Source organism: Nicotiana sylvestris, chromosome 2 (genome assembly GCF_000393655.2).
Source record: "Nicotiana sylvestris chromosome 2, ASM39365v2, whole genome shotgun sequence".
Lineage (NCBI taxonomy): Eukaryota > Viridiplantae > Streptophyta > Magnoliopsida > Solanales > Solanaceae > Nicotiana > Nicotiana sylvestris.
This window is the reverse complement of record NC_091058.1, coordinates 30,085,939-30,105,143: the sequence shown is the minus strand read 5'-3', so window position 1 is coordinate 30,105,143 and position 19,205 is coordinate 30,085,939. Positions and strand designations below refer to the sequence as shown.

The 19,205-nt window shown below is 38.5% G+C and overlaps 1 protein-coding gene across 1 annotated transcript; it reads left to right on the top strand.

The window, feature by feature from the left end:
- The first annotated feature begins 14,903 nt into the window (after positions 1–14,903).
- On the top strand, positions 14,904–18,844 carry LOC138884115 (uncharacterized). Its single transcript, XM_070164911.1, has 7 exons — positions 14,904–15,555; positions 15,660–15,991; positions 16,199–16,439; positions 16,527–17,557; positions 17,812–18,009; positions 18,098–18,198; positions 18,289–18,844. The coding sequence occupies exons 1-7, from the start codon at positions 14,904–14,906 to the stop codon at positions 18,842–18,844; spliced, it is 3,111 nt and encodes a 1,036-aa protein (XP_070021012.1).
- The last annotated feature ends 361 nt before the right edge of the window (positions 18,845–19,205 follow it).

Sequence of the window (19,205 nt, the reverse complement as noted above, 5' to 3'; positions counted from 1 at the left end):
AAAGCGGTTTAAAAGTTAAATTTTGCACATAAGTTCACACTTGTATAAAATCAGATAATCAAGCCGAATATAACAGTTGAGCGACCGTGCTAGAACCACGGAACTCGGGAATGCCTAACACCTTCTCCCGGGTTAACAGAATTCCTTATCCGGATTTCTGGTGCGCAGACTGTTAAACAGAGTCATTCTTTTCCTCGATTCGGGATTCAACCGGTGACTTGGGACACCACAAATCTCCCAAGTGGCGACTCTGAATCTTTAAATAAAATCCCGTTTCGATTGTCCTTTAATTGGAAAAACTCCCTTTACGTCCCTTTCCTTTGCGGGCGCGGGCGAAAAAGGAGGTGTGACAGTAAGTCACAAGCTTCTACGAATTTCTAACTATTCTATACATCAGTGTTTAAAGAAATAAGAGAAGAATAGGCATAATGGGATAGAGGGGGACTCCGAGGTCTGCGAACGCGGCAGATGTAACTTGAAGCCTCCTGAACAGTAGCAACCGTCCAACTAAACTCGAGACTGGTAGGAGGTACCTAGATCTCGACACGAAAAACATGCATAGAAGAGGCATGGGTACACCACAACGGTACCTAGTAAGTGTCAAGCCTAACCTCGGTCGAGTAGTGACGAGGTCTTGTCAGGGCCATATATATATATATATATAAAATATCGTAGTAAAATAAAGACTGAAATTTAACAAGAATGAAATTACAGATGATAAAAACTCAGTATACAGAGATAACAACAAGGAATCTCCCGAGATTCCATCTCGTAGTCCCAAACATAAATGTGCATGGTGATCTCCCGGAATACCGTTTCGTAGTCCCAAAGTAAATATGTAGGGGAATCTCCCGGAATACTATTCCATCCCCAAAGTAAATATGCAAGACAAGGGGATCTTCCAGAATACTATTCCGTAGTCCCAAAGTAAATATGCAGGGGGGATCTCCCAGAATACCATTTCGTAGTCCCAAAGTAAATATGCAGGGGGGATCTTCCAGAATACTGTTCCGTAGTCCCAAAGTAAATATAAAGCTCAAACAATGGAAATATCAGCTACAACACGAAACCCTATAGTTTAGACTAAGTACAAGTCAAGGAAGAACAGGAAAATCCACTAAGCATGTTGCACAGAGTTCAAATAAGCAATTAAGGCACGTAGACATGCTATTCTAGGCTAAGAAGTATACTACACATGCTAGTATAACTCAAATAAGAAGAACAATAGGTTATTACTCAGTAGAAATCGGGTTTTCACAACAATTAGCCCGGGTACGTACTTGTCACCTCACATACACGACAATCATATATCAAAAACAGTACCAAATCCTAAGGGGAGTTCCCTCACATAAGGCTAGGCAAGCCACTTACCTCGAATCAAACTCAATCAATCCGTAACAATGCCTTTCCCACGAATATCTGACTCAGAATGGCCCAAATCTAGACAAAATCAATTACATAACATAAATATAACTACAAGAAACTAATCTAGCTAATAAAATCAAAGCTAAAGCAAGAAATTAGAAAATCGCCCTAAAAGGTCTCTCCGGCCCCACGTCTCGGAATCGGGTAAAAGTTACAAAATATGAACATTCATTCACTCACGAGTACACTCGTACAAAAATCATCCAAATCCAATGTCAAAATCTAAGTCAAAACCCAAAATCTTAGTTGAAGAACTTCTCCCCATTTTTCCCAATTTTTCAACCCAAATCCGAAATTAAATGATGAAATCAAGCATAGATTAGTAGGATATAACAATAAAGGATTTAAGAATCGTTACCCAAAAGCTTTCTCTGAAAATTTCTCAAATAATCGCCCAATCCGAGCTCTCAAATTCCCAAAATTAAAACTGGGAATCAAACCCTCGAATTTCCCTCTTCTGCCCAGTTATTTCCACATCTAAGGACCCTTCATTGCACCTCTGTCACCGCACCTACGAAATTCCCATCGCAGGTGCGGATTCCACTTAAAACTCAGCGTCTGCTTCTGTGATCAAAGGGAAGCACATGCGTTTGCTCACCTACGGGCACTGGTCCGTTTTTGTGGTCCTTCACCGCTCATGCGAACACTCTAACGCATCTCCGGGCATCGTAGATGAGGAATTCACCTCGCACCTGTGATCCCTGGAAACTCCTACATTTTCCTCTTCTGTGCTTGACTCTCCGCACATGAGATCCCGCACCTCCGGTCTCCCCACCGCAGGTGCGAAAACACCATATGCATGAAGATTTCAGCAACAACACAAATCCAACTTTTGATCAATTAAGCACCCGAAACTCACCTGAAACCCCCGAGACCTCAACCAAATATACCAACAAGTCCTAAAATACCATACAAACTTAGTCAAGCCCTCAAATCACATCAAACAATGCTAAAATCACGAATCACCCTCCAATTCAAACTTAAAGAACTTGAAACTTCCAATTTCTACAACCGATGCCAAAACCTATCAAACCACGTCCGATTGACCTCAAATTTTTCACACAAGTCATATTCAACCCTACGGACCTACTCCAACTTCCGGAATCATAATTCAACCCCGATATCAAAACACTCCGAAACCACAAACAAAATATCCCGGAAAGTCACATAAGTAGAAAAAGATACAGGGGAAGCAGTTAAGAGGGGATCGGGGATATCACTCTCAAAACGACCGGCCGAGTCGTTACACATTAGGACCATGACTCATTGAAACACTGTAAGAAGTTTGAAGTGCTGAATAAAATAGCCTAGGAGGATGCCCCCTACCAAAGGTACCCCTACCTCCAGATGAGGTGCCTCTGAAATTACCGGAATGATGGGGCCTCTTATCTGACACTTGCCCTCTCTCATGAGAAAGAGCCATCTTAATCCGCCTGACGACATTACCAGCCATTTGAAAAGAAATCTCACTCCCAGTCTCCTTGGCCATCCGTAGCTTGATAGGCTGAATGAGTCCATCAATGAACCTTCTCACTCTCTCTTTCTTAGTAGGAATCAGAAGAAGAGCATGACGGTCTAGATCCACAAAGCGGGTCTCATACTGAGTGACCGACATACTGCCCTGCTGGAGACACTCAAACTACTTATGGTATTTCTCCCTTAGTGTGATAGGAAGAAACTTCTCCAAAAATAGCTACGAGAACTACTCCTAGGTAAATGCAGGCGAGCCCGCTGGTCTAGTAAATACATAATCTTTCTACCACCTCTTGGCGGAACCAGTCATCTGAAACATAGCAAAATCAACCCCATTGCTTTCAACTATCCCTATGTTCTGCAATACTTCATAGCAGCTGTCAAGAAAATCCTGTGGGTCCTTAGAAGGTGTAGCACTGAAATGGATTGGAAATAGCTTGGTAAACTTGTCCAACCTCAACAAAGCCTCAAAAGAAAAAGAAGGCCTATCACTGGCCTGTGCCGCAACAACTGGCTAAACTATCCCAACTGGATGGGCTACTAAAGCCTGATACTTGGGAGCTGTCTGCCCAGAGCAAGAGTAGTGGGTGTTTGTGCTTCTCCCCCAGCCTGTGAGACGGTTGGTGCTACTGGAAATGCACCATTTTGGGCCACACCCTCCATAAGACTCACCAAACGGACTAGAGCGTCCTGAAGTACTGGAGTAGCTATGAATCCTTCTGGAACCTGAAGTTGTCCAATAGGTACATTTTGAGCTGGAACCTCCGCTTCCAAATCCACCTGAGGTTCTACAACAGGTGTTTCTTCTTGAGCTCTAGATTGAGCTCTTCCTGTACCTTGACCTCTGGCGCGACCTCAACCTCTGCCCCTAGTCGTAGCTTTCACTGGGGACTACGACCCCTGTCCAGTGGTAGATATAGAATTTTTTCTCGCCATCTGTGAGAGAACAAGAATAGAAGAGTTCAATCGTCAATGGTAGAATAAAAACGCATGACAGAGTAGAATAAAAGTGAAATTGTTCCTAAACTCCATAGCCTCTGGAAGATAAGTACAGATGTCTCCGTACCGTTCGTTCAAACTCTACTAAGTTTGCTCGTGACTCCTGAGACCTATGTAACCTAGGGATCTGATACCAACTATCACAATCTGAAATTCCCACCTTCGAGACCGTGATGGCGCCTAATATTTCACTTGCTAGGCAAGCTAATGTTAGAATGATTTTATCCATTTCTTTTTTTATTTAGTTTAATTAATAACAAACAATTGCGAAACTAAAATATGAAATAAAGTGATTAATCCACAATAATATCGATATCTAAAAACCATTCAGAACTTGTGTCATAAGTGCACGAGCTAATAGAATAATACAAATAAATGTCTAAATGTAAATAAAATTGTCTGAAGAATTACACAACTATGAATAAATGGAAGGGGACTTCAGAAATGCGAATGCCATGCAACTACACCTCAAGTCTCCTCTAATTAGCTTAATCCGAGCAAGTCTACTGTGCCCCGCTAGGATCAACTCTAGTATCTGCACAAGAATTGCAGAGTGTAGTATGAGTACAACCAATCTCATGTACCCAGTAAGTGCCAAGCCTAATATCGGCGAAGTAGTGACAAGGCTAAGGCAGGTCACTTACATTAACTTGTACGTAATAATAATAATAATAATATCACCAACAATAGGAAGACAGGAATAGAAATAAAATAGTTAGCTCATATCAACAATTGAAGCCAACTCAGTAGTCATAATCAATTATTACTTCAATTAATTCCTGTTGCGGCGTGCAACCCGATCCCACAATATATTCATATTCAACTCTGTTGCGGCGTGCAACCCATTCCTCAATATATCTTTTCAATCAGTTCTGTTGAGGCATGCAACCCGCTCCTCCAATATATTTATTTCCATCAATTCTGTTGCGACGTGCAACCCGCTCCTCCAATATACTCACTTTCATTTCTGTTGCAGCGTGCAACCCGTTCCTCGAATAATATAATTTACCAATTCTTTTAAAAGAAATTACTCTAATAAATACAACAATTAATATGAAATTATAAGACAACAAACATACAATAATTATGATTTATTTAGGAAACAAGTGATGACAAGTAGCAATTAATTGTGAAAATTAAGGAGAAAATAGGCAATTTAATAATTAGTATGCTAAATGTCAAATAGCAATTAGGTCACATAAATTAAATAAGCATGTAACAATTATAGCATAAATCCAAGGCATAATATTGAGCAAGGAATATAAGAGAAACAATAAATATAATAATTAATTCATGATTTAAAATAATTTATGATTTTCATATAATTATGCAAACAATTAATTTGACGACGTATAGGCACTCGTCACCTCGCCTATATATCGTTACACATGAAATTCACTTAACAAATAATTTAAGGGTTCCATTACCTCAAGTCAAGGTTAACCACGACACTTACCTCGCTTCGCAACCAAATTCAAGACTCCATTAAACCTTTGCCTCGTGAATTCGTGTCTGAAAGCCCCAAATCTAGTCATAAACAATTCGATATAATCTGTAATAAATAATACAAATCTAGTCATAAACAATACAAATCGTAGAAATTAATTCCATATGAATTTACTAATTTTTCGGAGTAAAATCGGTAATTCATAAAATAATCAACAATGGGACCCACATCTCGAATCCCAAAAAAAACTCATGAAATCCGAACACCCATTTTGATACGAGTTCAACCATACAAAAATTATCGAATTCCGACATCGGATTGGCTCTCAAATCTTAAATTTTTGTTTGGAAGATTTGATAAAAATGTAATTTTTCTTCAATAAATTCGTGGATTCATGATGCAAATGAGTATAGAATCATGAAATATAATCAATTTAGGATAAAGAATACTTACCCAACTCAAACTCGTGAAAAATGCCTATGAAATCGCCCAAAATCGAGGTCTAAAACTCTAAAAATGAACAAAAATGTCGAACTTTGGACATATATATATTTTGTCCAGGCAAGTCACATCTGTGAGATGCGACCTGTCTCAAAATTTTCAAGCCAAAAATTATCAATCGACCATAACTTTCTATACAAATATCCAAATGATAAATGGTTTAACTTTCTGGAAACTAGAATCAAAGGACTACAACTTTCATGTATTGATAATATTCAGATTCCTTATAGATTGTGAGATATAAGCTTCCAAAGTCAGCCCTGTGCACCCAAATTTCTGGCGATCACAAAACTGCATTACCAGCCTTCAGTCAATCAATCATAACTTTTTGTACAAATATACAAATGATGAATTATTTAACTTTCTGAAAGCTAGAATCAAAGGGAAACAACTTATATGTTTTGATAATTTCCAGATTCCTTATATATTGCAAGATAGAATCTTCCAAATTCAGCTCCACGCATAAACAAATTTCACACACTCCTGTAAAAAAACAACAGTTAAAATTAGCCTAAAAATGGTTCGAAACCACTCTGAAACTCACCTGAGTCCCTCGGGATCCCTCCGAACACACGAACAAGTCTCAAAATGTATTATGGACCTACTCGAGGTCTTAATCACACATAACAACGACGAAACTACAAATCGCGCGTCGATCCAGACTTATGAGTTTATGAAATTTTCAAATCTATAACTCGCGCCGAAACATGCCAAATCAATTCGGAATGAACTCAAATTTTGCATGAAAGTCATAAATGACATAATGGAGTTGTTTCAATTTTCAGAATCAAATTCTGACCCCGATATCAATAAAGTCAACTCCTGGTCAAACTTTTCAAAAATCTTCTTTTTTTTTAACTTTCGCCAAAATGCGTCGAATTGTCCTACGGACTTCCAAATTGATATCGAACATGCGCCTAAGTCTAAAATCACCATACAAAACTATTGGAATCATCAATATTCCATTCCGGGGTCGTTTGCTCAAAAGTCAAATCTCCAGTCAAACTTTAGAAATCTCTAGCCTTAGATTTCTAGATTCCGTTAAATGGCAATAATTTGAGTTAGGAACCTCCGAATTCAATTTCGGGCGTATGCCCAAGTCCGAAATCACAATACGGACTTACCAGAATAGTCAAAATATTGATTCGGGTCCATTTTCTCAAAATATTGACCGAAGTCAACTTCGTTGAGTTTTAAAGCTCTATTTCACATTTTAATCAATTTTTCAGATAAAACAATTTTGGAAAATTTTACGGACTGCGCACGCAAGTCGAGAAATGCTGAATAGTGCTTTTCGAGGTTATAGAATACAAAAATAAATATTTAAAATTAAATATGACATTGGGTCATCACAACCTAAAATACATAATCCAATACAAATTAAAATTACTCTTAAGGAGAAGAAGAAGAAGAAGATGGTAGACACAAAACAAAAAAAACAAAAAAAAAAGAAAAGGGTTGTTTATTGATATAATATGTGAGTACTGTCATTTTCAGTAATAATTATATTAGTAATTGCCTCTTAATCAATATTAATTTGATAGATAACTGTCACGACCCAAAACCCTATCCCGCTGTGATGGCACCTATTGTGGTACTAGGCAAGCTGACATTTTCAAAAAACTTCGATATTTCATAAAAGATAAGTCAAAAGCTTTTTTTTATAACAAAGTTTTCATAAAAAAAGGAGTTAAACTCAAAATACAATGCGGAAAGATAGCCCCAAACATCGGGTATCACCAAGTCATGAGCAACTAGACCTCCAGTCTAAGAAACAACATTTACAATAGTGTGTATCTAAATATAATATAGAAAAGAAAGATAGCAAGAAGGAGAACAAGGACTGCGAACGCCGACAACTACCTCGTAAATCTCTGGTAATCGATCACGCACGAGTTCAATGTGCTACATGACTAGACACACCTGGATATGCACATTTAAGTATAGGGAGTAACGTGAGTATTTCCAACTTAGCAAGTAACAGAAACAAATAAGGAACTGGGAAGCAGTGACGAGCTATACAAATATAGTTCATTTTGGTAATTTCAGTAAAGAATAGACATGCTTTCAAATTCGGCAGTTTAAGTCAGACAGTTTTATACAGTTTCAAGTTCAAATAGACTGGATATAAATCTTCCCGAAATTTCACAACAATGATAGATATCACCTAAGTTCAACAACAAATGAAAGCAAGTACCGCCTCTCAGGGAAACAGTAACTCAACTCATCTTAACAGCTCAATCACTCGACTCTCAGCCCTCAATACTCACACTCAATAGGTACCTGCGTTCACTAGGGGTGTACAGACTCCAGAGGGGCTCCTACATCCCAAGCGCTATAATCCACACGGACAACTCATGTGCTATAATATCAAATCAAGATCCGCACGGACAACTCACGTGCTGTAGTATTAAACCAAGATCTGCACAGATAACTCACTTGCTATAGTATCAATATCTCACCATTTAGCCCTAGGCCTCACTCAGTAATTAACCTCCCTAGTCTCCCAGGCTCTCAAAAATCACATAAATCATCCCAAATAGAGATAATTTCATGTATCAATGAGGAATAAGAAGAGATGGAGGTATGTGTTGGCTCAAGAACATGTGAAGTTTTGAAGATTGACAAAAGAACTCAGACATGGACTAGGTCCATCTTGTGAAGCACAGTCATGATCAACCTATACATGTGAGATGCACGTGAAGGAGATAAATCTAACTGATTAAGAAGAAATATCTCCTGATCTGATCGAAAAGATTGCATATTGGATAAGGAGGGAAAAACTCCTTACATGAAGAGAACACAATTTAGGAAGAAGATAGTGTTAGAGTTTGAGATCATCATAAACTCTTCTACGATAGAAGAGTAGCAATTGAATCCTAGTCAAACTCTGATTATTAACCTACTAAATGTCAGTGTTATTCTCTTTTATACGTAATGCACATAAGCAGAAGTTAAACTTAAATTGAGAGCAAAAGAGCAAGGCGATTTTGCAAGCAATTTATGTGTGACTTGAGTATGCACTACGAAGCTACTTAAACGAGATAGAAGAACTAGTTCCATGTGTCTATCTTTTATTCTAGTTCAATTGTAGTAAGTGATTTTACATTGTACCTTTCAGCTTTCATAGAAGCAATTGTATTAGGTTCCTAGAGTGTTCAAGTTAATAGTTAACTTGAAGTTGTCGCAATAGTTGAGGTTGTGTGCTACAACGGGATTAGAGTTAATCCTTAGGTTTACAAAGAGTTTTTGTAAACGTTGTTTTGGCTCAGTGATTTTAGTGGTAGTTTGGGAAAATCCTACTGAGTAGTAGGTCTGGGTTTTTTCACCTTTTGAGCTAGGTATTTTCCACGTAAAAATCCCTATGTTCTTTATTTTCTGTATTTATTATTTCGCAAATTGTAGTAGTTGGAACACCTAGAAGAACCAGCTCCTTCTATAGTTCAGTTAAGCGAAAAATTAGGTACCACACAAACCCCCCCCCCTCTTGTGTGGTATTGACACTTAAAATATCAATTGGTATCATAGCAGGTTATCCTTGAATAGGTTAACACCTTAGGAAAAGATCAAGATGAGTGCACCACCTGGAAACTAGGAAGGGCAATCCACTACTAGGCCTCCTCTCTTTAATGGTCAGTACTATTCTTGGTGGAAGAACAGGATGAGAGATCATATCGTAGGAGAAGACTATAAACTATGGGACATAGTCATTGATGGTCCCCTAACGACTACAAAGAAGAATGATGAAGGAGTGGATGTGCCAAAGACAAGAGCTGACTACACCGCTGAAGACTTGAAGAAATGGGAGAAGAATGCCAAGGCCAAGAAATGGCTTGTTTATGGACTGGGTCTAGACGATTAAATCAGGATTCAAAGTTGTACCACTGCTAAGGAGGTATGGGTTACTTCACAAGTGGCTCATGAAGGAAATCCTCAAGTAAAGAGATCAAGAGGAACATTGCTATATTCTCAATATGAGAATTTCACTATAAAGGAAGGAGAAACTATCCAGAAGATGTACACAAGGTTCACAACACTAATAAATGAACTTAAATCTCTTGGGAGAATTATCCTTGAAAAAGACAAGGTTGAGAAAATCTTGACAAGGGTCTTACCAGTGACTTGGGAAAGCAAAATCACTGTTATTCAAGAATTAAAGAACATTGCTACTCTCAAGTTGGATGAACTGATTGGAAATCTCACTGCCTATGAACTAAGAAGGCAAACCATAAAAATGGATGCACCCAAGAAGGAGAGGAGTCTGGCTCTCAGAATAACTGAAGGTGCATATCTGGAGGATGATGAAATGACCATGATCATAAGGGATTTTAAAAAGTACCTAATGAGAGGAAAGAGTTCTTCAAGAGGTACAACCTTCAACAAACCAAGGGCTCCTGAAAAACAGACCAACAAGGGTTGTTACAAATGTGGCAAGACTGATCACATGATCAAGAATTGTCCTCAGTGGGAAATTGAATGGAATAAGGAAAGGGCTGAACGAAGGAACATGAAGAAGGAACAGGTTCAACCCAAAAGGAACAATGGATCAACAAAGGCTATGGTTGCTGCTTGGGGAGAAACATCAGATGAGGATTCATAAGATGAAGCTGGAGGTAAGTGTCCTTCATCTCAAAGACAAGATTAAATTTCTATCTAAAGAAAGGTTATCTGAACTATTGCTGGACTTCATTGACGAGCCTGAAATAATTAACAATGAGAAGGAAGAGTTGTCTAGGGAATGTGTGATTTTAAAAGCCAAGTGCAAAAATCTAGAATCTAGGGCTAATAAGAGTGATAGTTAAAATGCTGAGCTGAAGATCCGGGTTCTTAAACATGACACCAATGTCCTAGAACTTAGGTCTGATAATTTAAAACAAAATTTAGGAATAGGTAAGAAGAAAGCTGATCACACACATCTCACCTTAGAATAAAACCTAGGAAAAATGAAGAATGAGTTGTACAGGAGGGATGAACAGATAAGAGTCTTAAAAGAAGACCTAGGGAAGGTAAAGCATGAACTAGACAGAACATGCAAATGGAATAAGGGTTCTGATGCACTATCCTGGCTACAAGAACATCACAGTAGCAATAAGAGAGGACTTGGCTATAGGGCACAAGTGCCTAAGTGGGACCCCAAAAGCAAGTGCCTCAGTCTTCCTGAAAACAAAATCTGCACACACCGTGGCAAGACTGGTCATTACAAAAATGAATGTAATGCAAAAGAAAACGCCAGTCAAAAGAACAAAGCTTTTGTTCAAGAAATAATAGGCTGCCTGGGTGGGCTAAAAGGAATTTGATTTATCCCTTTGCCTATAGAAAGGGACTCAAACTAGTTTGGGTTCCTAAGACTAACTCCTGATTTCTTTTTGCAGGTCCAAGTGAAGGGAAGTTGCCAAATATGGTACATGGATAGTGGCTGCTCAAAACATATGACTGAAAGCAAGAACCAATTCCTTTCACTTGAGGACTTAAAAAGAGGTAATGTCTCCTTTGGAAATGGGAATAAAGGTGAGATTATTGGGGTTGGAAAGGTAGGCAAGACAGACTCACACTCCATTGAGAATGTCTACTTGATAGATGGCTTGAAATATAGCCTAATCAGTGTATCACAACTGTGTGACAGAGGTAACCTTGTAGCATTTACCTTTACCAAATGCTTTGTGATTAACCTTACCATTGACAAGATTGTTTTGAAGGGAAAATGAGTTAACAATATTTACATTGTAGATTCGTCCACTCTTTCAGAAAATGAACTCACTTGTTTGAGTGTGTTGGACAATGATCCCCTCCTGTGGCACAAAAGACTTGGTCATGCAAGTCTTAATAAACTTAACAAATTAGTCTCCAAGGACTTGGTGATAGGGTTACCTAACATCAAGTTCAAGGAAGACAAAGTTTGTGAGGCATGTGCAAGTGGGAAGCAGGTAAAATCATCCTTTAAAAGCAAGAAATTGGTAAGCACGACCAGGACATTGGAACTGGTTCATATGGATCTCTGTGGTCCAATGAGAACATTAAGCAGAGGTGGTAAAAATATGTGATGGTACTTGTTGATGATTATTCTAGGTTTACATGGGTACTATTCTTAACATCTAAGGATGAAACATTTGACATATTTACTGCCTTTGTTAGAAAAACTCAAAAATAACTAGGTAATCAACTTGCAAAGTTAGAACCCGTCGTTCAAGCCTTCTCTTTAGGAAGAGAAGGAATAGTAATTTCGTCATCATTTTCCGGTCATAACTCCGGCATCCGGTGGTGGAACTAACCAAACTTGGTGTCAAAAGATACATAATTTCCTTACGAATAATACCCATTTGGTTTCAACTTCAGATCTAAAGTCAATTTTTCTAGATCTTAATTTCATTTTCATGAGTTACTATTGCAGACAGTGTTCTTCATTCAATTTCAGCGATTCAGCTAATTCCAGCGCTACTTTGCAGCACAACAACTTGTTTTGATAGCGTGAAAGTGTTCTCTTCTCTTCTAAGATTGGTTTGAATTCTAAGCTTCATTTTAAATCGAAATTACTGTTTTTTACAGTTTGGACTGTGAAATTGGATTCACAGCCATAAGCAGTAAGTAATGTGAAGCTAATTCGAATTACAGTAGCATCGTTTTCTTGCAAAGCTGTTGCACCTTTGTCAGGTAATCAAAGTGCTAAAGAATTACAACTGTAATGAACACACAGGCAGGTGGCCAGCCATTTTTTGTGGCTCCGCTGCCTACCCAACCTCATACAAACATTGCACAAACATCAGGGAACGCAAATAACAACAAACAACCGATGGATTACTCCAAAATTCTGAAACCTTGCACTTTCAATTCTGCAATGCATGAGCAACAGGAAGTTGAGCCAATTCCCATTTGTTCACCTACAATATTGAATGGAGAGCATGTTATTCAGTTCACAGAAGCAGAAATAGAAAGGATGGATATCATCGAAGGATTACAATATGCAATAGTTGGTAAATGTTCTTATGGCAGCCCAGAAATTCAACAACTACGTAAGTTAATACCAATTCAGTGCGGAATTAAAGGTGAGTGTAACATTGGATTTCTAAGGTATAGGCACATTTTGATTAGAATGACGTTAAGGCAGGACTATCTTCATTTCTCATCAAAAACTCATTACATAAAGGACAGGGATGGCTATCAATATCAGCTTAGGCCATTGATTCACGACTCAAAGTTTAGAGCAGATGAAGAAACACCCAAAGCAATGGCTTGGATTTCATTCCCAGGTCTATTGCCAACCTTTTTTGTGAAGGAATGTCTATTTTCTCTAGCTATAGCAGTAGGTAAACCTATTCATCTAGACATGGCAACAATTAATAAAACTAGACCTAGTTGTGCTAGGGTGAAGGTACTAGTTGATCTACTTGCAGATTTGCCTAAAAAGGTGAGAATGGACATATTCAATGAAGCTAATGGAACAACAAGAACTAAATGGGTGAGAATTCAATATGACATGATGCCTAAATATTGCAAACATTGTAAACTTCAAGGGCATGATCAATTTGAATGTTGGAGGATACACCCCGAACTATATGTGGAGAAGGAGAATGCTAACCAAGCAGATACAGCTAAGAAGCAGGACATAGGGAACTCACAACCTATAATGATTTTATCTAGTGGAAAGGTCGTGGGTAATATGAATGTTACAGCAAAAGAGCAATGGAAGGAAGTGAAGGACAACAGAGTTTGAAATGTAGTAAATCAAAATACTAGTCTCAATAATAATGGAATGGAGATGGAACCAGCTAAGCAGCTTGAAAACAATAACAACAAGGAAGGTACAAGCACTGTACATACACAAGCAGAAGCACAAAACAACAGTGGTAAGGAATTGGTGGCGGTAGACAATGAAGATAATAATCATTTTCAAGTAGCTAACAAGTTTTCAATATTACAAGGGATGGATGAAGAGGAAGAACCTGTTAATCAATTGGCAATGATGGCAGCTAATGCAGCAACAAACAGTTCAGCAGTTCATAACCAAGCATATACAAAGCAAAAACCAAAACATATGGTCAATAATGAGGGAAAGCTAAATCCAGCAGCACAAGCTTTTCATCTTAACTCATCGGGGATTTGTTCGACTAATGGTCTAGTCAATGGAAAGGAGGCATCAAAAGCAAAAAACGATACTGCACAATGGGTAGAAAGAAGTTTCAAGGATAAAACAGGAGATGGAATAGTGAAGATCAATACATCATGCCAGGAAATCCCATCACATGATACATTAGTGAACAAGAAACTTAATAAAACTCCAAATTCTCAAGCAGAAGGGTCAAAATCGTCTTCATTTAAAGAAAGAGTGCACGGATGTAGAGGCAGGCTATGGGATGCACAAAGGGAATACGATTCAGAGGAGAACGAAGTACCACTAGGAGCACAAGCTGATGAGGAACCAAATGAGAAGGACAAAGAAGAAGATGAGCAAAGTGTAAATGAGCAAAGTGTAAATGGAGAGCTTCATGCCAATGGCAACAATACAACTGGTAATTTTTTAATAATGGGAGAATAAAAAATTGTTGAGCACAACAATAATTATCAAATAGCAGAAGTCACAGAAATTAGAAACTATGAAGGAAGAGGCCCAGAGGTAAATGATCCTGGAGGAACAGAAGATGATAAACTTCAGAAATCATAAGAAGAACCACTAGGACTCAACACAATAGAGAAGGAGAAACAGTAAAAACAAAAAAGAAATAGTAAATGTTACTGTTACATTGGAGAAAAAGCAGTTGCAACTGTTAAAACGAGGAGAAGAGAACGCCTTGGTCCCTAAAAAGAATGCATTTGGAGCTACATCAGGAGGGAAGGAAGACAATGAAAAAGGAGAAGAACCTGGTAGATCAGGATACAACATGGATCACGAATCAACTACCCAACACCTTATGAATGCTGGAAGGCAAGGTGACTTATCACCTACGCAAGTGGAAAAGGCAAAATCAGCAGCAAAAGGTAAGAAGAAGCAACAAAAAGATAATTTTGCAGCCCCAAAACCTGGGGTGCACACAAGGAGAACGCTAACTAAATCAAACAATCAGTGATGAATGCTCTCATTTGGAATATAAGGTTAGTCAACACACAGCAGTCCTTTGAAAGGTTGACAAAAATGCATAGGCAAAACCACTATGAATTTGTAGGATTAATAGAGCCAAAGCAACAAGCAAAAAAACTGGAAAGGTACAGAAACAAGATAGGACTTGCACAAGCAATTTCAAATGTTTCCAACAAGATCTGGGCTTTCATAGATGAGGTATTTGAGGTAACTGTTATGTACAATATGGTGCAACAATTAACACTACGATTGTTTAATACTGAATCACATGTGGAGTTTGTCCTAACATTGATATATGCTAAATGTGATGCATTTGAGAGGATAGAATTATGGGATTCATTATATGCAATGGCAAGGGATATGGATGCACCATGGCTTGTAGGAGGAGATTTCAATGTATTATGGGACGAAGAAGAGAAGTTTGGTCGGTTACCTGTGTCATTGAATGAAATTGATGATTTTCGACACTGCATCAACACTTGCAATCTCTTCGACCTTGGATTTAAAGGTAGCATATTTACATGGTGGAATGGGAGAGTAGAGGAAGACTGTATATTCAAAAGGCTAGACAGATGCTTGGCCAATTTTCAGTTCCAACAAACATTTCCAGGAATAGAGGTGCAACATTTGTCAAAGACTGGTTCCGATCATAGTCCAATGTATTTGAAGTGTGATATTGAGACTCCACCAATAAAAAACATTTTAAGTTCTTGAATTTTTGGGTGGAACATGCAACTTTTAAAGATGTGGTGAAAGAGAATTGGGCAACTGATTTCAGTGCAAATCCTTATATTCTTTTTAATCACAAGTTAAAAAAATTAAAGAAGGCCCTTTCATTGTGGAGTAAGGATACATTTGGAGATATTTTCCAAAAGATAGCAAGCATGGAAGAGGTAGTGATGGTTCATGAAGCAGAATTTGAAGCAAATCCTACAGGGATGAACAGGGAAAGGCTACAAAAGGTTCAGGCAGAATTGATCAAATGTCTTGCACTAGAGGAGAAATATTGGCAACAAAAGGCAGGCATGACTTGGTTAAAGGAAGGGGATAGGAACACTAAGTTCTTCCACGCACAAGTTAGAGGTAGGAGGAAGATACTTCAGCTTAACAGAATTCAAAATAGTGGAGGAACATGGATTGAATAAGAACAAGAAATTGCAGAAGAGGCTATCAAATTCTACGAGGAATAGTTCACAGAAGCAGCTACTCCTTCATCTTTTGATATCGTAGAGCATGTTCCTAATCTGATTAACACTGAGCAGAATGTATAATTGATTAATCAGCCAACAAAAGAGGAGGTTAAAGTGGTAGTACTTGGTGGTGACAGTGTAGGGGGGCCAGATGGTATGACAGGCAAATTCTATCATTCTTGTTGGGACATAATAGGGGATGACCTGTATGACATGGTGAGGGCTTTTTTCAATAGTCATGAGCTACCCAAGTGTGCAACACACACCAACCTAGTTCTTCTACCAAAGAAAAAAGAAGTTACCACTTTTTCTGATTTAAGACCAATAAGCCTCAGTAATTTTTAAAATAAGGTTATATCGAGGGTGGTACATGAAAGGCTAGTGAAACTTTTCCCAAGTCTGATATTGGAGGAACATGCAGGTTTTGTTAAGGGCAGGAATATAATAGAAAACATCCTTCTAACTCAGGAGATAGTGACTGACATTAGGCTTAGAACTAAGGCTGGACCTAATGTCATCCTGAAGCTAGATATGACCAAAGCTTATGATAGATTATCTTGGCTATTCCTAACCAAGGTATTGAGAAAGATGAGATTCACAGAAAGGTTGATAAGGATTGTCTTTGGATTAGTTTCAAACAATTGGTACTTTATTCTAATCAATGGTCAAGCTCATGGATTCTTTAAGTCCTCAAGGAGAGTAAAACAAGGTGATCCTGTATCTCCAACTTTGTTTATATTGGCAGCAGAAGCATTATCTAGGGGTCTCAATGCACTACATACTAACCTGTATTTTTGTGGATTTGGGATGCCAAAGTGGAGTCCAAAGATCAATCATTTGGCGTATGCAGATGACATGATTATTTTCTCATCCTCAGATGAAACATCTCTGATGTTGATTATACAAGTGTTGAAGGCATATGAAGCTGCATCTGGGCAGCTTGTTAGCAAGACCAAATCAGCTGTGTACCTGCATCATTTAACAGACACGGAAGTGGTCAGCAAGGTGGAAAGGATCACAGGCATTCATAGGAATGATTTTCCTATCATATATCTAGGTTGTCCTATATTTTATGCAAGGAGAAAGTTGGAATACTATCAGCCCCTAATTACTAAGGTAATGGACAAACTGCAATCATGGCAGAGCAAGTTATTATTAGTAGGGGGCAGGGCAGTTCTCATATCCCATGTACTGCAAAGCATGCCTATGCATCTACTATCAGCTGTAAACCCTCCAAATTATGTGATAAATAGGTTGCACAAATTGTTTGCTCAGTTTTTTTGGAGCAGCTCTGTAGGAGGAACTAGTAGGCATTGGGCTTCATGGAATACCTTATGCAAGACAGTTGAGGAAGGAGGAATAGGTTTCAGGTCACTGCATGATGTAGCAAAGGCATTATTCAGCAAGTTGTGGTGGAATTTCAGAACAAAACCAAGCCTATGGAGCTCTTTCGTATGTCAGAAATACTGTAAAAATTGAATTCTGTAATTGTTCCATGGAAAAGGGGGTCTCACATTTGGAGAAAAATGTTGGAATGCAGAGATCTGATTGAACATCAAATCCTTTGGCAAACAAAAAGGGGATCCTCACTATTTTGGTTTGAAAACTGGACAGGTCTTGGGGCACTATATTTTTTAGTTCCTCAAGACTTTGGCATTGATGAAAATGTACATAATGTACATGATGTTACCTTAGATGGTGAGTAGGATGTGGACAGGCTATTTGAAATACTTCCTGAAGACTTAGCAGTACACATTCTGGAGAAAATCAAACCACTTTCACCTCAGCAGGGTCTTGACATGCCTTGTTGGATGCTGGAAACAAGAGGATATTTCAGTGTTAAGTCAGCATGGGAGTATACAAGAAGAAGAGACGAACCAATAACAGCTTATAGAATGATTTGGGTAAAGGGACTGCCTTTTAAAATAGCATTTTTCATGTGGAAAGTGTGGAAAGCAAATCTACCTTTAGATGATTTTTTGAAAAGGGTAGGCTACTGCATGCCATAAAAATGTTGGTGTTGTGTACATCCTGACAAAGAATCTCTTCAACACTTGTTTTTTTAGATCAGAAACTGCAAAGACAACTTGGAAGTATTTTCTATCGAGGGCATGAATAGTTGTGGAGGGACTTACATTGCACCAAGCAATCACAAAATGTTGGACTGCAAATGTGTACTTAAGGCTTAAACCAGTAATGCAAGCACTCCCCTCATGTGTAGTCTGGGAACTCTGGAAAAGAAGAAATAGTATGAAGTATGGTGATGCTGTGACAACTAGCAGGGTGATTTATCAAGTTTCATCAAATCTACAGGCATTGGTGAAAGTGAGAAAGCCTAGGATGGACATGGTACCTCACAAATGGCAAGATCTATTAGCTATGATGGAAAATTTCACTCCTAAACTTAAGGTTACCAAAGTCATGTGGGAATTTCCAAGTGCAGGATGGCTAAAAGTAAATACGAATGGTGCATCGAGGGGAAATCCAGGTAGGAGCTCAATAGGTTTTTATATAAGAAATGAAAATGGTGACATAGTCAAGTCATTAGGGAAGGAGATTGAGGAGACAACAAACACAGTAGCTGAAGCGAAGGCCATGGTAGAAGCACTAAGGTTCTGCAGATTTCAACAATACTCTCATGTATGGATTCAAACTGACTCAATGCTATTAAAAAAGATAATGGATGGGATCTGGAAACCACCATGGATCATATCTGAGCAGGTAGAGGAAATGATGTAACTAATGAATGGGGGCAATTACACAGTTACTCATATTCATAGGGAAGGCAACAAGCTGGCAGATCACTTGGCTAATTATGCTTTAGATCATGGAGAAATAGAATGCCAACAATTCTGGCATCTAGATGCACAGGGAAGGAGGTTAGTTAATGAAGATAAGCTGCAATGTCCAAGTAGGGTGAAGGTGGACAGGAGATAAGAAGCAAAGAGAAAAGGAAGAGCATTCAATCCACTGGGAGGACATTAAAGCAGGTGCAAAAGGGTTTAAAGAAAAATGGGATGGATTGAGACTTCCATGTAGTGTTATGGAGAGCATGCGATTCTCATCAAAATGGGAGCATGGAAAACATGATGGGAATTTC